The sequence below is a fragment of the Tiliqua scincoides genome, chromosome 2 (assembly GCF_035046505.1).
Source record: "Tiliqua scincoides isolate rTilSci1 chromosome 2, rTilSci1.hap2, whole genome shotgun sequence".
NCBI classification, from domain to species: Eukaryota; Metazoa; Chordata; class Lepidosauria; order Squamata; family Scincidae; genus Tiliqua; species Tiliqua scincoides.
In genome coordinates, this window is record NC_089822.1 from 153,280,844 (window position 1) to 153,303,162 (window position 22,319).

At 45.1% G+C, this 22,319-nt stretch overlaps 1 protein-coding gene across 1 annotated transcript in view; it reads right to left on the reverse strand.

Annotated features, from left to right (window-relative positions):
- The window catches only part of FASN (fatty acid synthase), a 75,795-nt gene that overhangs the window by 43,654 nt on the left and 9,822 nt on the right, over positions 1 to 22,319 (reverse strand). Inside the window, exons 2-11 of the mRNA XM_066615773.1 lie at positions 20,102 to 20,242; positions 19,249 to 19,401; positions 15,935 to 16,108; positions 14,899 to 15,099; positions 13,101 to 13,223; positions 8,859 to 8,974; positions 8,256 to 8,390; positions 4,731 to 5,190; positions 3,524 to 3,711; positions 1,951 to 2,140 (exon numbers count right to left, since the gene is read on the reverse strand). Of these exons, the coding sequence (XP_066471870.1) occupies positions 1,951 to 2,140; positions 3,524 to 3,711; positions 4,731 to 5,190; positions 8,256 to 8,390; positions 8,859 to 8,974; positions 13,101 to 13,223; positions 14,899 to 15,099; positions 15,935 to 16,108; positions 19,249 to 19,401; positions 20,102 to 20,228 (1,867 nt within the window). The 5' untranslated portion in view covers positions 20,229 to 20,242. The remainder of the gene's footprint in view (positions 1 to 1,950; positions 2,141 to 3,523; positions 3,712 to 4,730; positions 5,191 to 8,255; positions 8,391 to 8,858; positions 8,975 to 13,100; positions 13,224 to 14,898; positions 15,100 to 15,934; positions 16,109 to 19,248; positions 19,402 to 20,101; positions 20,243 to 22,319) is intronic.

Here is a 22,319-nt window from a genome sequence, read left to right on the forward strand (position 1 = left end):
GAACGTTCATGTTATAATCGAAATAGATGACACTTTCAGCCCAATCCTATCTAACTTTCCAGTGCCAATGCAGCTGCTATGCACCCCCAAGGTAAGGGAACAAACATTCCCTTATCTTGAGGAGGCCTTATCTTGAGGAGGCCACCACAGAAACGAGCATGTGCCCCATTGGCACAGCTGCTTTGGCACGGAAAAGTTGGTTAGGATTAGGCTATAACAACAATTCCTACCAGTGGTTCATGACCTAATTTTTGGTTGGTTGTGAAATGGACAGGGTAGGTTAGGCTATGTTTATCAAGGGTTAAGCAAGTTGCTTCTTGCGAGGGTGGGGAGAGTCCTGCTGCCCAATCACCATTATAGCCACACCCCTTTGGCATTTATAAATCAGGCAGCAGCTTCTAGGGCCTCTAAAAAGTTTGGGAACCACTGGGCTAGAAGTCTGATAATTAAAGGATAATTGAAAGAGGGATTGTAACTTATAGTCACTCTACTTTCACTTCTGGTAAACAGGTTTTGCAGGATTGTGTATGGTTTCAAACACTTACAAAACCTGTCTGACAAGAGGCAACAGCTTGACAAAAGGATTGTGTGTGCCCTGCACCATGGAAAGCCATGCCTCTTTTAAATCAGTTTCAGCTCTCTTCAAAAGTATTGTCTGTCTCCAGTTTTAAAAGTAGTAATGGCCCTCACTTCTTGTAATGTTTCATGGGGGGGGAATGACCCTGTGACCTCAGCACTAGTTGCACACCTGCCACAGACTTCCCTGGGGCAAATGCCCCAGACACCAGCCGCTAGGACCCCGTGGAAGCCTCAATGAGGCTCCTGATGGGGGTGGAAACTGTGCTTCCAGGTTGCCAGAAGCACAGTTTATAGCGCCGGAGAACCTCACAGAGGTTTCCCTGGTGTGGGAGGAGATCGCGCAAGGCTCCATGACCCTCTGGTGAGGGGGGGGCGGATTTCTGTGCAGGGGGGTGGCAATAGCCTGTGGGGGGCGCCATTGCGGAGCTTTGCCCTGGGCATGGGCTGAGGAGGTCTGCGGCTGCTCAGGACATGTTGAATGAATGCTTCCTCAATTTCCAGATATCCCTAACTTGTCAAACTGGAGTAACACATGGTAAACACAATTTATAGCCCTATCCTATGTATGTTTATTTCTCCTTTCAAACATGGCAAAAGTCAACCACAGAATGTTCTTCCTTTCAGGGCTGAGGAGTGACATGGAACAGAATCCAAACCTTATAACCAGTAATAAGTCAGATCTTCTTTTAATGAAGTTCAGTGAAGTCACTCATTTATATCTATTCCAAACTGAATCTGATAAGTAGATGTGAACACTTTAAATTAAGTGTTCATTAGCTTAAAAGTAAACATGAAAAGAAATAATCTGTAAGAGGTTGCTTTCACATTAAAATTGTTTAGTGTTGCTGGGGTATTGTTTTTCTGTTGCTTGAGAGTGAAATTAAAATGAAGGGTCCACACAGCCCTTTGTATAGCACCATTCAGCTCTATGTTACACCTAGCGATGCTGCCCCCAATGGTCAAGATCCTTATAAAATGTCTATTCATAAATTGTGCATGTGTGCGCGATTTCTTTCCTTTTGTTTAGTTCGCTTCCTCTGTTATTTCTATGACTGCAGAACAGCACTGTCGCATCTTGAGAACCCATCTGAGCTGTCTGTGGAAGCTTGGAAAGCGCGAGAGCTGTGCAGCCACGATGGTGACTAGACTAGAAAGGAAAACATCTAGGAAAGTGGAGGGTTCTATGAGCTCCTCTTGTAGAATAACACTTGTAAAAACCCCATTTGATAAAATGGAGTTTATGGTCAGCCTGTCTAGTAAACCACCTTGAGTATATGAGAAAGATGGTATATAAACAAACAAACAAACCCTGTAAAAAGAGCTAGTGTGGAAGCAACTATAGAGAGAAGGGAGGGGCTTCCAGCTACATACCAACTGCAGCCATGCCTCCTGGTGGTAGTTTGGCCTCTTTGATGCACCGTCCTCTCCAGTAAGCAGCAAGAATTGCCTCCTCCTGACTCAAGGAGTTATCTGCGTAGCCACAGGCCAGCTCTCCAACTGAGTGGCCAACAATCCCATCAGGTTGCAAACCCATGGCCCTTAACACATCAATCTGTGCAATCTGGAAAGCAGAAAATGTGTTGCTGAATTTACGTTATGTGGCTCCGCACATGTAATCCTATCTTGGCAAGTTTCTTCGTGGCATGAGTGCACAGTTATTGTTTTCCAAAAGTTTGTTAAACTCCAGGCTGGGACTCCTAATAACATTAACCCATCCTATCCTACTGTCTTTTTGAAATAGTGATCCATTTGGTTCATACTTTTCCCCATCAAACTCCTCATTGAACATCTGCAGTGAAAAACTTCCACAATCTTTAGACGGCTTTCAAGGCGGTATCTGCAGCTACAAGGACTTGTCTTCTGCAACATGACGCACCACTCACAGAAATGTTTCATATTTGTACTCTCAAACCCAGCTGCCACACTGCAAAGATATGCTTTAAATGCTTTTCTTCCCACCCATGAGCAGCAGACATATCATACATTCCTCTCTGTGCTAGCCTGTGAAACAATGGCAGAAGATTGCATAGGGAGAGTCTGCACATGTGTGAGGTTCTGTATAGACCAGTGGTTCTTAAACTGGGGCATTGTGATGCCCCAGCCAGAGTGCCCTGGCTTCTTCCCCCTTAAGGGGCAGGGGGGGGGGAGGCAGCGACGGAATCCACTGGATCACCCTGGTTTGGTGGGGCGCAGGGGTTTGCTGCCACTTACCAGAGTCTAAAGCAGCCTCCCAGGGGTGCAGAGAGCCCCCGTGCCAGCCTCTGCAGGAAGTTCCCATGCTGCAGTCAGTAAAAATCGCAATTGTGACCACTTCTGGTTTCGCAAACACAAAACCAGAAGTGGTCGCAATCACGATTTTGAGGGTCTCCATAGCATGGGGAGTCCTGCGGAGGCTAGAGTGGGGGCTTATCGCACTTCTGGGAGGCTGCTGCAGGCTCTCATAAGTAGCAGCAAGCCCCTGCACCTCTCTAAATTGGCACAATCCAGCAGATTGTGTCACTGCCTTCCCCCCACCCCTGCACACACTTACTGCGGCTTAATCTCTCCCTGAGAGTTTGAGAACTGCCAGTATAGACAATCAGATGCATAGGTTGGAAATAGGAGCAGCTGATGAGGTCCCAAACACCATCACCTCCATGCCATTCATTTGGTCATGTGAAAAGTACATCTCAGAAAGCAGACTAACCCTTTTTCAGAGGCAGAGGCAAGCTGGAGACAAACAAAGAGAGGGCCTTTCACATGGAAACAGCAGGTGGTTTCCAGTGCCCCCTGGCTGACATGAAGCCCTAGAACTGTGAGCTGAGTTGTAAAAAGAACGGGTTATCTATGTGTTGTACTGGTACTAGAACACAGATTTAGAAGGCCACGAACCAAAGGATGCCTTAGTCATCAGGTTGTTCATATGAGTCAAACCAGCATAAGAAACCACATCTTTCATTTTTACCTGAATAGCAGCAAGTCCAACAAATGCATTTACAGTTTCATTAAATGTATTCTCATCAGCATTCAGGAGGAGGTCAGACACCTTCAGACCTGTGTCTTTCAGAGCTTCATCTGAACGCAAGATAGACTGACGGAAGAGATCCAACCTCATGAGGCTAAGGCCCATGCCCTTCCATTGTGTCCCCATGCCTGTAGAATTAAGGAAATGGAGAAGAACCTTCAGTGCTGTTGGCATGTGTCAAGGATGGAGTCTTGAGCAGTTCCTGAAGTCCAGTTGGTGGCGACAAGAGGCAGGGATTTCTCTGTAGCAGTGCCACTATAATGGAACACCCTTCTGGTTGAATTAAGAACTATGCCCTCCCTGGAGGTTTTCTGGCAGGAGCTAAAAGCTTTTCTTTTCAGTTAGACTTCCCACCTTTGTTGTAGTTTGTACACTGCAGTTTTTGCTACTTTTAGACATTGCTATTTTTAGATTTAGATTATTATTATTATTACTGCTGCATTTAATATTTTTTGTATAAGTAATGTTTTTATGATATATTCCGTCTGTTCCTTACCTCTTACTGTTTTTACCTTTTTATCTCTACATTCTACTGTATTTTAATGAACACTGTAAAACATGCTGGGTCCTCAGGGGTGGGGACAGAGGACGGGGTATGTATGCATGTATTAATTAATTAATTAGATTTTTGGAGTGGCATTTCAGATTCATGTCTAGAAATAGTGCAACCTCTCCAGATAGCTGGAGACATCACTTCACACTATGGGTAGCATATATGTGATCCCTGCCCTCCCCCTGTCCTGGAATGCCTCCCTCCACCCCCAAGGCCTCACCGATGCCTGCAACTCCTACTATGTTCTGGACGGAGTCTGTTCAATGCTGAGCTCAGCGCTGAGTGGCACTGGTGCTGATTCCTTTCAAGTTATCATGGACATGCCTTACAGCATGCCTTGCAACACCTAGCGCCAGTGCTGGAGCTCAGCACCAGAACTGAGGTGTCTTTGGATTGGGCCCCAAAACTCTTATTGTTATTGTTAGCCATGAAGATTCAAGGTTGTTTAAACAAAACAAAAAAAAAAAACACATTCTCTTGGCACCAATTAGTATGCCATGAAGCCTAGAAAAGTCAGGAGAAATCTGGTCTCTGACAATGAGGTCTCCATAAAGGACCTCTGCAGAGATCACAATGTGAGTTGAATATAATTACCTGAGCAAATGTACCACAGAGGCCTCTCTGAAGATGGAGCATTCTGAACTTCCTTCACATCACTCTCACTGCCAATCAAGGTGAAGCCCCTGTAAGGCATGGATGACACAGGTATCCCAGAGATATCGTTGAGCATGCTCACAAATGCAGTGTGAGGTCGCTGATTTCTGTTCTGCTCTATTAATGTTTCTACTGCTTCTTGAGTCCTTCCACAAAATTGGAGCAATTGAGGCAAATTCTGAGTCTCCAAGGGAGGCTCTTTCTTCTTGTTAGGCCTCAGGATGATATGGGCGTTTGAGCCTCCAAAGCCAAAGGAATTGATACCAACAAGTAGACCTTTTGTGGGGGTTGGCTTAGTAACTACTTGGATGCGGCCATCTTGTAAAGCAGGAATGTCTGGATTTGGGGTGTTATAGTGGATGTTTGGTGCCCACATTCCATGTTCCAAAGAGAGAACCACCTGAGAAAGAGAGAACATAAAAATATATTCTTAGCAACAATAAGAATGGTTTTCACAGGTGTCACCTCCATAAGTTTTGCTTGAACCATGAGGGTTAGAAAACTGTTCTCTTTAAATAAAGGATGAGGTCATCTTTCAAAAAGATTGTCATATTCTGCACAAAAGGTCAAGTTTTGCAATTGGCCTACTAATACACAACACAAAGCATGCTTCTTAACCATACTGGCTGCCTTGTGTAATGCCTTTGTCATTCGCCATCACTTGACACCTCAAGTACTTGACGTAGGTTTTATCTCCTATGGAAAATCTAAATCATAGGTTTGCTTTGTGACGTAATCAAAGCTTTGACCTGGATTAGAATTCTAATCCTGTTTCTGCAGTCACACTTCTCACACCTCTAACTCCAGAACTTTCCCAAGTCACCTGTTGCAACACAGTATAGAACAGGGTTTAGATGAAAAAGAGTCTTATCCAGTCAACTGGCAGCTCAATTAGAATGGACGGTACTAAGTTGGAAAGGCACCAGCAGATCCAGGAAGATGCCAGTATGGCTCACAATTATTACAGTCAAGGAAGCTCTAATAGGCAAGGAAGATTCCTTCAAAAATGGGTCTTGCCGAAACGAGAACAAGAAAGAACACAAACTCTGGCAAAAGAGATGTAAGCTGTCAATAAGAAATTTGAAGAAAGAATATGAGGAGCACATGCCTAAAAACAGTAAGGCAAAACAGCAACTTTTAAAAATACATCAAAAGTAAGAAATCTGCCAAGAAGGTGTTTGGACCATTACATAACGAGGGAATACAAGGCACCGATATATATTTGTGTTCTTGTGGATAAGCCATTAGTTATTTGATTTTTCTCTGTAAACCGCTTTGTGAACTTTTGTTGAAAAGCGGTATATAAATAATAATAATAATAAGTCGAGGACAAGTTTGGAGCAAAAATTCAGACATTTGCTATGACCCGTGGATGAGTTTGGGGGAGGTTAATGCCTTCATGGAGGCAACTCCAGCAGGGCTACACCACTGGAAGGGCTACACGACTTCCAGGGCTACACCACTGGAAGTTCCATTCCATACAGTCTTATTCTCTCCCTTCATTTCACTCAGGCTGGTGTAGCTGCAACCAAGCTTGATGCTGCTGCAACAGAATGGAAAGTTCCATTCCATACAGGCTTATTTTCTCCCTTCAACAGCAAATGAGGATTGATACTTCTCTCTCTCTCTCTCTCTCTCTCTCTCTCTCTCTCTCTCTCTCTCTCTCTCTCTCTCTCTCTCTCACTGATACTTGTGTAATGGCTCTCTCCCCCGCTCCTTTTTTATGGAAACTCAAGGAGTTTCTCTAACAGCAAGTTCGTGACCTGATTTATAGTATACAGTTGTGTACAAATCAACCCAAGTTTTTAGACAATTTTAAGACTTAATTTGGCTTAATTAGCAGGGGGAGAGTAACTGGCCCACCTCATCCCAGCACTGTCTGTTCTAGTGGCTGTCTGCTGGTATTCATTTGCATCTTTTTAGACTGTGAGCCCTTTTGGGACAGGGAGCCATTTAGTTATTTGATTTTTCTCTGTAAACCGCTTTGTGAACTTTTAGTTGAAAAGCGGTATATAAATACTGTTGATTGTTGATTGATTGATTGCTTACGAGGACAAGTGGTAAGTTTAAAAAGGAAATGAAGATTATAAGCTGAATGAATTTTGCATCTTTCTTCATTAAGGCAGACACAGGACAGATACCCAAGCTTCAAGAAGGGAGTCTTAAGCAGTGAGTCCAATACAAGTGACAAGAGATGCTAGGGTATATGGATAAATTAACAATTAACAAACAGTGGGGTCCAGATAGTATCCACCAAAGAGTTCTTAAGTAACTCAAATGTGCAACTGCTAAACATGTCTAAGAAATATGTAACATCCTTTAGGGAATCCAATCCAAACTGGTGGTTTGGCTGGCAGAACACATGTTCTGCTGGTGGAAGAGCCACTGTGATAGCTTGCACAACAAAGCACATCATTGGCACCTACTACTAGTGCCAGTAAGTTGGCAGCATAGTGGGGGATGGGAGGAATGGGGCAGGGAAGGAGAGAAACTGGAGTCTGGGTGGGGAGGGGGTAGGCAGGAAGTGGAAGGGAGATGGTGGATCCCAGTGGCACTGGTATGCAACAAGATTCTAACCCCATTCCTTCCCCCATTCTCTCTCTGACTGTCCCCCAACTGCAGGATGCAGCACTTGCTCTGTTGGCATGGCTGCATCAGTGGGGTGAGTTAGTTAGGATTGGGCTGTAAATCAGCCTCTGTGCCAGTGGATGAGAAGGTAGTTAAGGTAACTTCCAGAGGCAGCTGGTGGACCACTGTGGGAAACAGGATGCTAGATTAGATGGGCATTTGGTCTAATCTAGCAGAGCTTTCCTTATGTCCAGGCCACTAAGAATATTCTATGCTCTTTTGCTTTCTTACTGCCCAGTTATTCGTCCCACACACCTAACACCTACCCCCTTTCTTTTTCAGGTATGCTCCTGCTCCACTCACAAATTTGCACACTGGTGGCAGAAAACAGATTGATCAAAGATATTGAAATGATGGTTGTCATAGCTCATTTGCAACATGGAAGAAAATAAGAGTTGCGACAAAACCCAATGATCCACTTCTGTGAAAGAGGACCACTGCTATTTTGCATTGCAAGAAATTAAAAGCAATAAATGGGGTTTTAGATTTCAGATGCAGAGTGTCATCACTGTTTTTTCCATTGCAGTTATGTTTCGTTAGTTAGCTAGCTAAAGAATCAGCCAATATGATTCTTTTCCTACATTGCTGAAACTACAAAATAGAGAAAAAAGATAACAATGTTTCTGCTCTTCCAGTCCTCCCTCTGCATATAATTTTTCTCCATCTCCAATGGATCTCCTGCCAAGCTTTCCATCTTCCTTCACTTCTTTTATCCATACTGAGCAAGGAGCCCAGCCTTGATTCTGAATGCATTTCAGAGCTGCTGCTTTTGTTTCTTACTCTCACACTTGCATGAACAATGGGCAATGTACAATGAGTCTGACATCAGTACCTTACCTTTGCTAAAGCAGCGAGACCAGAGGCAGGTTCTGGATGGCCCATGTTAGACTTAGTTGAGCCAATCAAGAGTGGTTGCTGTGCTGATGGGCAAAAGACATTAACAATGCCGTTTACTTCTTGAGGATCCCCAACCTAACAGAACAAGACAGCAAGTCAGGAAGAGTCAGCAGTTAGATTCCAGAGTCATCAAGGGCCAAGACACTGTCATATCTCTCCATTCAATTGCATATGTGTCTGCATGGGAAGAAAGTCACGCAAAGCAGACTGCACAAGTGGACAGTCAGCAACCAGCTCTGGGATGGCTCCATGTGTGTCCAGCCCAGTTTACACTGTGTTCCCATGCAACTGTGCACCAACGCATTTGCTCATGCGCAGGAATCAATTGTGACCCAGTCTGAAGACCCCATATAAAACAGAAAGTAGACTGGAGTGAATGGCAGAGCGGGGGTGGCACTGGGCTGAGGCAAGCTAACTTCCAGCGAAAGTTTCAAACTGGAAATCAACTCCTGCTAACACTGCTGTAGGGATAATTTTAAAAGGTGGACTCTTTGAGGGGAAAAAGACAAAGAGAAAAATAAGCAGGTTAGAGAAAGAACAAACCTTCGTGCCTGTGCCGTGAGCTTCCACGTATTCCACTTCCTCCGGCTTAATCCCAGAGTCTCTATACAGGGAACTGACCAACTGTTGCTGCATCCACCCAGAGGGGAACGTTACACCTAAGGGCAAGAAGAACCATCAGTGCTTGTTTCTGTGCAGGGAACCCGACAGGGCTGATCAAGGGAACAATCTTCCACAGAAGAATTTGGATTAATGATGACTGTCAAAGAACCTATAATATTCATTGGTTGATAGGCCTAAACATGGAATGAAGGCAGGCATAAGATTAAAAGGGGGCTTCCACAGTATCCTCAGTTGTAGGGCAAGTTTGATTTTGCCAAGGAAATGAAAGATGTAAATGTCATCTAATCAAATGGTGGCTCAGCAGCAAATCTTGCTCCTGCCTCCGTTCTTCAGGTGGATTACGTGCCCTTTTTTAAAAATGAGCATTTGTGCATGTATCCATTCACTTATTCCTTGTAACAGTGGTATTCAAACTGGGGCATCACGACACCCCAGCCTGAGGGCCCTGGCCTGTTTCCCCTTAAGGGCGGGGGCAGGGAGGAAAGCAGTGGTTTGGCACAATGAGAGGATGCGGGGACAAAGGAGCGAATAAGCAGCCCATCCTGGGGCATTCCGTGTATAAATGCTTTTATGCGAATGCCCGAAGTCTACGAGCAAAGGTGGGAGAACTGGAATGTCTGGTGACAAGGGAAAATATTGACATAGTGGGCATAACGGAAACCTGGTGGAATGCGGAGAATCAGTGGGATACCGCAATCCCGGGCTATAAACTCTACAGGAGGGACAGGCAGGGGCGTGTTGGAGGTGGGGTGGCCCTTTATGTTAAGGAAGGGATAGAATCCAGCAAAGTAGAGATTGAAGGTGGGTCCGACTCCACCGTAGAATCTCTGTGGGTTAAATTACCAGGCTTGTGCAGCGATGTAATACTGGGGGCATGCTATCGTCCTCCAGACCAGAAATCTGATGGGGACCTTGAAATGAGGAAACAGATCAGGGAGGTGACAAGGAAGGACAGGGTTGTAATCATGGGGGACTTCAATTATCCTCATATTGACTGGGTCAATTTGTGTTCTGGTCACGATAAGGAAACCGGATTTCTTGACGTGCTGAATGACTGTGGCTTAGATCAGCTAGTCAAGGAGCCCACCAGAGGACAGGTGACTCTGGATTTAATTTTGTGCGGTACGCAGGACCTGGTTAGAGATGTAAACGTTACTGAGCCATTGGGGAACAGTGATCATGCTGCGATCCGTTTTGATGTGCACGTTGGGGGAAGAATACCAAGCAAATCTCTAACAAAAACCCTTGACTTCCGACGGGCGGACTTCCCTCAAATGAGGAGGCTGGTTAGAAGGAGGTTGAAAGGGAGGGTAAAAAGAGTCCAGTCTCTCCAGAGTGCATGGAGGCTGCTCAAAACAACAGTAATAGAGGCCCAGCAGAGGTGTATACCGCAAAGAAAGAAGGGTTCCACTAAATCCAGGAGAGTGCCCGCATGGCTAACCAGCCAAGTTAGAGAGGCTGTGAAGGGCAAGGAAGCTTCCTTCCATAAATGGAAGTCTTGCCCTAATGAAGAGAATAAAAAGGAACATAAACTGTGGCAAAAGAAATGTAAGAAGGTGATAGGGGAGGCCAAGCGAGACTATGAGGAACGCATGGCCAGCAACATTAAGGGGAATAATAAAAGCTTCTTCAAATATGTTAGAAGCAGGAAACCCGCCAGAGAAGCGGTTGGCCCTCTGGATGGTGAGGGAGGGAAAGGGGAGATAAAAGGAGACTTAGAGATGGCAGAGAAATTAAATGAGTTCTTTGCATCTGTCTTCACGGCTGAAGACCTCGGGCAGATACCACTGCCCGAACGGCCCCTCCTGACCGAGGAGTTAAGTCAGATAGAGGTTAAAAGAGAAGATGTTTCAGACCTCATTGATAAATTAAAGATCAATAAGTCACCGGGCCCTGATGGCATACACCCAAGGGTTATTAAGGAATTGAAGAATGAAGTTGCAGATCTCTTGACTAAGGTATGCAACTTGTCCCTCAAAACAGCCACGGTACCAGAAGATTGGAGGATAGCAAATGTCACGCCTATTTTTAAAAAGGGAAAGAGGGGGGACCCGGGAAACTATAGGCCGGTCAGCCTAACATCCATACCGGGTAAGATGGTGGAATGCCTCATCAAAGATAGGATCTCAAAACACATAGACGAACAGGCCTTGCTGAGGGAGAGTCAGCATGGCTTCTGTAAGGGTAAGTCTTGCCTCACAAACCTTATAGAATTCTTTGAAAAGGTCAACAGGCATGTGGATGCGGGAGAACCCGTGGACATTATATATCTGGACTTTCAGAAGGCATTTGACACGGTCCCTCACCAAAGGCTACTGAAAAAACTCCACAGTCAGGGAATTAGAGGACAGGTCCTCTCGTGGATTGAGAACTGGTTGGAGGCCAGGAAGCAGAGAGTGGGTGTCAATGGGCAATTTTCACAATGGAGAGAGGTGAAAAGCGGTGTGCCCCAAGGATCTGTCCTGGGACCGGTGCTTTTCAACCTCTTCATAAATGACCTGGAGACAGGGTTGAGCAGTGAAGTGGCTAAGTTTGCAGACGACACCAAACTTTTCCGAGTGGTAAAGACCAGAAGTGATTGTGAGGAGCTCCAGAAGGATCTCTCCAGACTGGCAGAATGGGCAGCAAAATGGCAGATGCGCTTCAATGTCAGTAAGTGTAAAGTCATGCACATTGGGGCAAAAAATCAAAACTTTAGATATAGGCTGATGGGTTCTGAGCTGTCTGTGACAGATCAGGAGAGAGATCTTGGGGTGGTGGTGGACAGGTCGATGAAAGTGTCGACCCAATGTGCGGCGGCAGTGAAGAAGGCCAATTCTATGCTTGGGATCATTAGGAAGGGTATTGAGAACAAAACGGCTAATATTATAATGCCGTTGTACAAATCGATGGTAAGGCCACACCTGGAGTATTGTGTCCAGTTCTGGTCGCCGCATCTCAAAAAAGACATAGTGGAAATGGAAAAGGTGCAAAAGAGAGCGACTAAGCTGATTACGGGGCTGGGGCACCTTCCTTATGAGGAAAGGCTACGGCGTTTGGGCCTCTTCAGCCTAGAAAAGAGACGCTTGAGGGGGGACATGATTGAGACATACAAAATTATGCAGGGGATGGACAGAGTAGATAGGGAGATGCTCTTTACACTCTCACATAATACCAGAACCAGGGGACATCCACTAAAATTGAGTGTTGGGCGGGTTAGGACAGACAAAAGAAAATATTTCTTTACTCAGCGCGTGGTCGGTCTGTGGAACTCCTTGCCACAGGATGTGGTGCTGGCGTCTAGCCTAGACGCCTTTAAAAGGGGATTGGACGAGTTTCTGGAGGAAAAATCCATTATGGGGTACAAGCCATGATGTGTATGCGCAACCTCCTGATTTTAGGAATGGGTTAAGTCAGAATGCCAGATGTAGGGGAGAGCACCAGGACGAGGTCTCTTGTTATCTGGTGTGCTCCCTGGGGCATTTGGTGGGCCGCTGTGAGATACAGGAAGCTGGACTAGATGGGCCTATGGCCTGATCCAGTGGGGCTGTTCTTATGTTCTTATGTTCTTATGTCAGTGATGCAAATCCCAGGATCGCGTTGCTAAGGGGGCTGCAGGGACTGGGATACACTCACCAGTCCTTGCAGCAGCCTTCCCAAAATGAAAACGGAGCGATCGCACTCCACATCCGCAAAACCGGAAGTGGAGCGCAATCACTCACTGTTGGAAGGCTGGGTAGCCCTGCAGACGCTCGCATAGGGCTCCCCGCACCCCCAGGATGCTGCTGCAGGGACTGGTGAGTGCATCCCAGTCCCTGCAGCCCCCTGAGTTGGGGATCATGTTGCTGCCTTCCCCCAACCCCCGCTGCCTCCCTCCCCGACAAGGACTTACTGCAGTTTCCAAATTCCCGGAGAGTTTGAAAACCACAGCCTTATAAGCTAATTTTTCTTTCTTCTTTTTTTAAACTTCAGGGTGGAGAGGGAATAATTAGCACCATGCACAGATGGCACCTGTGGCAGACTCACAGAACCGGTTTTTTCAGTTTGGCCCTGAAGAAAAATATGTTTGATATGCTTGAATTGAATATGGTGGAACCTGGTTGCACCACTCCACATATGTAACATCTTCTTCACCCGTGGTGAACCTTAGAATTATTTGGTCTCTAGAGACAGATATCTCACCTTGCTCCTTAAATCCATCAGTGTTACTTCCGGCATTGACTATGGTAGCATAAATCCGTTTGGCCATTGATTTCTTGGTCAAGAAAACGACTACAACAGCTTCTGAGCGGCAATACCCATTCCCTGCAGAAATCCAGAGAATTAAAAAAACAAAATACAATCCGATATACAGTGCAACCCTATGCATAATTTCCTAGGAGTAAATCCCATTGAATGGCATGAGACTTACTCCTGGGTAAACTTACACTGCATCGTTAGATAGATTTCTACCCACATTGTTCAAACACAAAAACCAAAATTAAATCAAATAAAGAAATAGAAATTTAAAATACTACAATAAAATGTCAATGTTGACTAGACCCAGCCAGCCTTGAGGTGTCAGCCACCTCCCCTCCAGGCTGCAAGGTGCCATCAGTCATGGCCACATCTGTGTGGTGTCAGTCGCCAGTCAACTGCTGCTCATGCGCTGCTTGGTTGTGAGGCTGTCATACAGCTGACACTGCAGCTGGCCATGGCTTGTTGCTGGGGATGCTGACAATGTTGCTATCCTGGCTATGCTGGTGGGCCATGGTTTAGACTTCACCGTCTCTCCTTTTCTCCCACTCTTAACAAATGAACAACAAAGCTGGCAAGTCGTGTCCGACTCTTCAAGGCCCCATGAACCACGTCAGCTCCCCCCCCCCCCCGACTACCACTGGCTTCTGGAGGTTGTCCAAATTCATGTTCCTGCCAACTAGGCTCATATTTATTTATTTAATTCAATTTTTAAGCTGTCTTTCTCTCAAAGGGCACCCAAAGTGGTTTACAACCATCAAAAATGCATACATCCAAAATCAAACTATAAAGTACAAAGTAAATATATACATGTAAACATTAAATGATACGTTGGACACAGTGCCAACATCTCATGGATGCTGGCAGGACATCTAATAGCACTGGGTCTCAAGAATGTCAAAATGATATATGAAATGCCCTATAAATTACTTTGGTTAATTTAATTTTTATTCCATCATAGTATCTTACATTGTCCTAGGGATGAGGTTTCCTCATAGATTGCCTAACAGCATTTTGTGTATAATTTGAGCCCACTTTACCATGCTCTGCACAGTTTCATAGAATATGGTATCCATTAGAGCAGGGGCAATCTACAGCCAGATGCGACATGCCACCCGAAGTCATCTGGCCTATAGTTCGAAAAAGATACATCCACCTGGCATGCGGTGGTCCAATAAAATAATTCAAGTGTAATTTTATCTCTGTTAGGCTTACAGTGTATGCAAACCAAGGGCAGAAGCTTTCTCTGAGCATCATTCTCTACCTGGGCATACGTCTCTCCATGCCACGCCCATTTCTTTTTTCTTGCTCCTATAAGGAAGGAGGTTGCTGACCCCTGCATCAAAGGCTACATTTTTACAGCTCCTTAATTTTCTCTCCAATGATTCAAGTTTGCAATTAATGGAGAGGAAATGGAAGATTATTTCAAGATGCTCCTATGCTCTGAGAACAAGCCGCCACCTTGATTGCTGACTGCAAGGCTCATTTGAGCAAAACCCACAAAATCACTTTTCATATAAAGCAATTAAGGGGAATTAATTATAGCGGAAGCACTTTAGGATTGCAACCTAAGAAAGAGAAAGTAGTAATGTGGAGCAACTCTAGGAAAACTGAATCCTGCTCTGGTTAATTCCAATGTTCATTGTCCATGCTGCATATCTTCAATGACCATGTAAATACCAAGGTATAAACTCCGGCCTGTGCTTTCTCAAAGCATGCTTAGATATAAAAACAAATCACTTACCGGAAGCATCAAAGGACTTGCAGGCACCATCAGGACTAAGCATGCCGAGCTTCATGAACTGCACAGAAGTATTGGGTTTCAATGTGAGGTTGACTCCACCTACAAGGGCTGATTCACACTGTCCACTGCAGATAGCTTTGTAAGCATTATCCAAAGCAACGAGGCCAGAGGAACATGCTGTGTCAATGGACAAACTTGGTCCTTTGGAAAAAAAAGAGCCATTGCAGACCATGAATTGTTTTGCCTCATTCACTTTCATAACATCACCATCAGAATCTGCCTGTTTGCTGTCTAACCTTCCAAGTTTGAAACCTTTATGAAATGAGAGTAGAAGTAGTGGTGTTCCGGGGGCGCGGGGGTGGGAAATGCCCCAAGGCACCACAGCTGTGAGGCACGTGGGACGCCACTTCCATCCTTGCCCCCTCAGGAGCCCTCGTGCAGTGTCCTTTGGTCCTCCAAAAGTCGTCTGAAGCCTCCAGAAGGCCATTGAACATTGCTTCCAGTTTTCCAACAAAAACCAGAAGTAACGTTTAAAGGCTTTCTGGAGGTTTTAGACATCTTTTGGAGGGCCAGAGGACATTACATGAGGCTCTGGAACTGACCTGTAAGGAAGGGAACAGCAGTCTTGGTGGGGGTGGCATTCTGCAGTCCTGGCCCAGGCGGCACATGGACCAGGACTCCAAGTGAGCAGAAGACTGCCACAAGGGGCTCCTGTTTATGAACCAAGAAGGTTACTATGCTTGCCTTATGATTCCATGTCTGCTCTGACCAAACATGCTTATTCCTACTAAGAGTCCACTGTAGGTCTCAAATGTTGTTGTCATGAACTCCTCAGGAAAAAAAACAAAGGTACACAAAGGATATTCACTCTCCATTCCAAACACTTACATTGTCTTCCATGTGGTTCTCACCCATGTAAAAATCCCATGCATGAATGTGCCATGTCTCCTTCTATGACTAAACAGACTCTGCAAAGAGTCATCGGTTTACAGTACAAGGACTGACCAATATTAGACTTGACCCTCTGCAAACCTACCTTTAAAGTCAAAGAAGTATGAGATCCTGTTGGCAAACATAGCACGTTGGCAGCCAGTCATACTGTACCCTAGCAACTGTTCAGGGTCTGCACTAAATGCTTCACCAGCTTCTGATCCACTCACTCCAATCCACACACCTGTGTTTGTGCCCCGAAGGACTGTTGGATCAATACCTAAAAGAGGGGGGGGGGGACTCAAGTTACAAGCTGGAACTGAAGAATGTGTCATTGAAATATGAGGAACATTTGGCAACCCAAGCCCCAACCTCAAGGAAATTATTCAAACACGTAAGAGTAGGCAATGATAAGAGAAGCGCATGAGGGTTCTGTTGTTGCTTGTATGGATCTCTACGGACATATGCCAGCCATTTTGGTGGGGAGTTTTCAAAAAGAAGCCACAAGATCTTGCATGTGTGACTACCACCACATCCACCCCCCTCCCTCCCTCAACAACACACTCCTGGCTCCTCCCCCAAAATGCCCCATTGCTCTCCCTCAACCACCCATAGCCAGCCCCCACCACTGACTTACGGATGCCTGCAGAGCTTCCCAGGGACACTGCCATGTGTGCTTTGCCTTTCACTGTTTACACAGTGGCCTGGCAGTGCACAAGTGTGGCCCAGCATTTGTGCTGCCTTAAAGGAACTTGCAGTGCCTGCACTAGTTCCAGCAGTGCAGGGCCTCAATAGGATTGGAGGCCTTTCTGTGAGATAATGAAACCAGAGGAAGTCTTGTCAGTGGACAAGACATTTTCAGTCTGAGTAGTTGAATACCCTGTCCTTACACATGTGTTGCATCCCATCCTCCAATCTCCATCCCAGTTCTCACAAACAAAATCAAAGTGCTGACCTGTCATGAATAAGTACATGTTAGGCCCAGGTTAGCATGTGAAGCCTGAACCAAACTAAGACAGTGTAACGGAGAAGTTGCTAGCAGATCCCACCGCTGCTACCATGTCGTAAACAAAGGGAGGTTTGGGGTGCTCTGGGGTCTTGGTTCTCAAACACTAAAGCCCTCAAGGCCCTTTGCTCAGTAGTACTGCTTTGGTGACCCCAAGGGGTTTTTTTCAGTTCAAACGAATGCCTTTTGGTTTATCCGGAGCGCCAGCCACGTTCCAAAGGTTAATAAACACTCTCTTAGCTAAACGCCAACCATATAGCAGTGCGTACCTTGATGATATTGCCATATTTAGTGACACCTGGGAGGAGCACTTTCAACATGTCCATGATGCACTTCAGACTTTGAAAGACGCTGGTCTTACTCTCAGAGCCTCTAAATGTCAATTTGCCAGAGGAACTGTACAGTATTTAGGTCACATGATTGGAAGTGGACAAATGAGGCCTATGGAAGCTAAAGTGGACAGTATTGTGAATTGGCGTGTCCCTCAAACGAAGAAACAGGTTCAGTCGTTCCTAGGACTTGCTTCCTACTACAGAAAGTTTTTGCCTCACTTTTCAACTCTTGCTACTCCTTTAACTAACCTATGTCATAAGCATTTATCCCAACAGGTGAACTGGACAGCTGAGTGTCAAAAGTCCTTTGATGCTCTGAAGCAAGGTCTATCCGAAGCACCTGCCCTGAGAGCACCAGATTTTTCTAAAAAGTTTGTAGTTCAAACTGATGCAAGTATGAGTGGGTTAGGAGCTGTTCTTTTACAGGAATCTGGAGTGTTACATCCAATTTGTATCTAAGTCGTAAACTATTGCCTTGTGAGACCCATTATGCTGTATGTGAATTAGAATGTCTTGCATTAGTGTGGGCTTTGTCTAAGTTAAGACCCTATCTGTTAGGAACTAAGTTCCTTGTACAAACAGATCACTCACCTTTAGCTTTCTTGGCTAAAGCCAAAGACAATCAAAGGATCCTGCGTTGGGCTTTAACAATGCAGGATTACTAATTTGAAATTCAGCATCTCTCAGGTTCTAAGAATGTTTTGGCTGATGCTTTGTCTTGTATGTGGTATAGTGAAAATCAACAAAGCACTAGCTCATAACAAGATTGTATTAATATGAAATCTGTGAAATATTCTCCATGTAACCTCACAGAACCCACCGCTGCTAATACAACCTGCCTCATAGCTTTCAGTGCTTTATACCCTGTTAGTAAACCCTGCTATGTATTGCTTAGTAAGTAACTGTAGAGTAAGTTCATTATGTGTCATTATGCCCTGACCTGTGTGTTAGTTAAAGAGTGGCTGAAGGTGTCAACCTCCTAGCCTCTCTTCCCAAAAGGGAGCGTGTCACGAATAAGTACATGTTAAGCCTAGGTTAGCATGTGAAGCCTGAACCAAACTAAGACAGTGTAACGGAGAAGTTGCTAATAGTTCCCCGCTGCAAGAATGTGAGTAAATAAACTAAACGATTGTTGTCTCTCCGTTGCTGGCCAGAAAGGACAGATAACAAGAATTACAACCCATTGGAATGTTTAGCACCTTAGCAGACAGAGAGGTGCCTTATCAAGTGTGATTGAGTGCAGCTGTGGATCTCCAGTTGAGACGGGTTAAGAACTGTGAGGGGTTAGCAACCAGGCCAACTTTGAGAAGGTTCTGTTCCTAAGGTTCGGACTGGACAGCTAATAAGTATGAAGTCACCTCAGTACTATTAGCATAAGAAGTATAATAATGAGTGCCCAGGGGGTGTGTGTGTTCCTTCTTGGACAGAGTTTTTGGGTGCAACATCCTGCATGTGTGTGAGTGCCATTGTCCATCACGGGCACCTGGCCTCATAGGTAGCCCTGGAGCTAAGGGATCTACAAGAGAAGCTGACCCAGGTGAGGGATGGGTATTAATAGAGATAGCCAGCTAGCTTTATTATTTTATTGCCGATATGTTCCTTAGATGTTTATGCCTCTAGCATTTGCTGCCTTATTGTAGAGTGTGTAACCTTATGTACTTAATAAACTAAAATATCTTTTACTAAGTTGTTCCATTGTCTGTGGGGGACAAAGGTTCAGAATCCTGCCTAGCCATTTAGCAAGCTACCAAGTGCTCACTGAGGTCTAGTAACTGGAGGACTGAAGCTTTAATTGGAGAAAGAGCTCAGTGCCTGCAAGGGATAGAATTAAGCCTAGAGGGTCTCAGTGTCCCTGGACTGAGGCACTGGCCCGTACAGGGTGGTGGCAGCACTACTGAGCAAAGGGCCTTGGGGGCTTTAGGGTTCGAGAACCAAGAACTCTGAGCACCCCAAACCCCCTTTTGTTTACGACATCGCCCTGGAAGTATCGTATTGTATGATTTTATACAAACCACATGATTTGTACAGCCTAACCACACACAATTAGAGTGTTGGGCGCAAAATTCTAGACTATGTGCTTACCCCCATCCAAAATGGCTTCATAAGAGACTTCCAGCATCATACGGAGTTGAGGGTCCATTGTGTGAGCTTGCTTTGGATGAACTCCGAAAAAAGAGGCATCAAATTTGCTGATGTCCTTGAGTTTCCCATTTCTCCTAGGCAGTCCATAAACTCCTGTAATGAACAAAGAAAGTTAATATTGTGCATAAATTACTGAATTAAGGCGTATAACAAGAGATCACCTGCTAGTTGTACTTATTCAGTATATCTGGGTTATTTCTATATCTCAGAAGGAGAACAGAACAATTTTTCAGTTATTTAAAATAAGTTTTGAATTACAATTCTTTGCGCTAGTTTTTTCTTAGTTGCTTGCTTTTTCTTAGTATTGCTTGCTTTTTCTTAGTAACATGGAACAAATGTGCATAACATTTAGATATGCAAAAGATCCCAGATGTTTTGGTCAACATTCACAGAATTTCTCTATCTATAAAAAGTTGCTTTTTATTCTAACACAGGAACACAGAGCAGCTTATGTTCTCAAGATAATAACGATGGAGGAGTTGCCTCATTTGTAAACTAGCCTGATGAAGGCCCCCCCAAAAGACACGAGTAAAGGTCTGGGTTATATTGCATGGGAGAAAAAGATGGAGAAGTATAGACTGAGGAGACATGTTAATAGTTCATATACAAGGCATATTAGACATGATAGGTTGCCTTATGGAGGTCCTCTTGAGGTCATTTTCAGTTGTATATTCAAGGATATTCATTAGACATAAAAAGTGCTGACTGTAGTTCCTGCTTTGCGCTGATCTTCCAATATCTATTCCCGTTTTCTGTTTTTATAACTCTAGCCATTCACAATCACTCAGCCTACCTGGCTTCCATCTCCGGTCATCTTCTGTGACCATGTCTACTCCATTGATCAAGTTCTCCCAAAACTCCTGCAAGTTTTCTGACTCTGGCAGCTTCCCTGCCATGCCTGTAATCACCACGTCCTCCATTTTTAAACTCGTTTCTGGGTGGAAAGGAAAAGAAATATCTGCTATATATATAATGTTGATTCAACTTGTGAAAAAGAAACGAGGCATCACCAGACATAGACTGGGGCATTCATGTCCCATTCTTATGTGTAGCAGTTCAGAGTCTTCTGAAAATATACCTGTAGAACACTAATTAGTATGGTTTTGTAAGTGGGTGTGAACTTCATACATGCATAAGTTTGGTGATCCCAGATTTTAGTAATCTGGTGACTCATAACAGGAAAAAAAGTCAGGAATCAAAGTCTCTGAAAAGCAAGTGGTTCAAGAACACTACAAATTAAGTTAGTCAATGAGCCTAAAGTACTTATGATTCATGCTCCTTGATACTACAATTGTTAAAAACCAAAGTCCTGTTCATGCAAAATGTACGATGAACATATGGGGGGTGGGGGGTTGAGGCTGTGCCTGTTTGTCCCACCCCTAATTTACACACATTCAAAAGATCTTGTGAACAGACTCATCCATGAGGCCAACTGATTGCCTCAGGCAGCAGTGTGGCAAGAGGTGCCCACAGCTGTCCACCCTCTCCACAGATCCTCTTCTTCTCAGTCCCTGGGTTGGAAAGGGGTGCCATTGTAGTAACCACTCCAAGCAGTGAGAAGCTGCTTTTAGGAGTAGAGAGCACACCCAACACTCTGGAGCATCCTTAGCAATGAGGGCTGGTACTGGGCCTCATCAGCCTCCATTGTTGAGAACTGGAGGTGGGATGGGGCTAGGGAAGGCTGGGGTGGGATAAAAGGAAAGGAAAGCAAACAGTCAGGGTGGGTCAGGGCGAAGCAGAACAATAGTGAAGGACAGAAAGCATGAGGATGCCAGCAAAGCATGAGGAGAAGGAAGGAAGGAGAGGAACACAGGGGAACAATCTAAGACAAGTAAGATTGGGCAATGAACAGAGAGGAAAGGAGGAGGCAGCAGCAGTCAAGGAACTGGAAGAGGGAGAATACAGTGAATCCAACATGAGCAAAGTGGGACTGCTCATGGGTTACCATGGCAGCAAAAGAAGAGATGTAGGAAGGAGGGAGGAAGGGGTGGACAGTCAACAGAGAACAGGACACAGGAGGGCTTCAGTGTGAGCCCAGTAGGAAGGATAAAGAAGAAAGGCCACATTGACCTCTGTAACTCATGGGTTGGCGATTAAAACACATGCAACAAGAGAACTGTGGATACTAAATTTTATTTACACAGAGACAACCATGAGCTTTCTGGATCCTCCAACCAGCCCCCTTGGGGCAAGTCAAGGTATGCAGAAGAGATAATGGGGGACAAAGCGGAGGTGTGGAAGAGAGAGCTACAGTTGGCTAGTGTGTCAGAGGAGCATCGGCTGGCACATGACCAGGTAAAGGGGGCAGCATTTGGCATGCTGCTTCAGGTTTCGGGGGTCTTGGGTCATCCCTGAGAGAAGGAGAGAGAAAGTGAGAGGAGGAGGCTACACTTCAGCTACATTATGGGTTTGTGGGCTAGCACATGTGCTCTATTTAAGTTTTCTTTATTATCAGCCACCATACGAGTTTCAGGATAATTTTACATTTATATCTGAAGATGATATCATATCCTAAACAACTGTATATCATCTATGAATCTGATATTTGCTTCATATAAGTCACAACAGTAAATACTGAATAACCCACAACTCTAGATGGACTCCCAATGGAATTTCACTTAGGTCTTCAACCCTCTGTTATCTCTGCCTTTCAGTATGGTTCTTGGGCTCCAATTCCGAGAGGACTGAGAGTGTAATCCTATCCTGCTTATCCACTGGCACAGCAGCCCCTGTGCTGGCAGAGGGTGCCACAAATGCGCCATAAAGCATGTTTGTGTTCCTGGAGAGTAAGCAGCACCAGCAGCTAGGCCTGCACCACCCTGCCAAAGCTCCATCCAAGCCCCCAGCTGCCAGCAGAGGTAAGTGAAGCACCAAGTGCTGCAGGAGATGGGAGAGGGCAGCAGGTAGGGAGGTGTAACAGGGCAGATCAGGCCCAGGAGGGGGTGAGATCGGTAGAGCAGGCTATAGAGCTGGTGCAGGTCCACGTTGACCCTCCAGGCCCACAAGAGCTT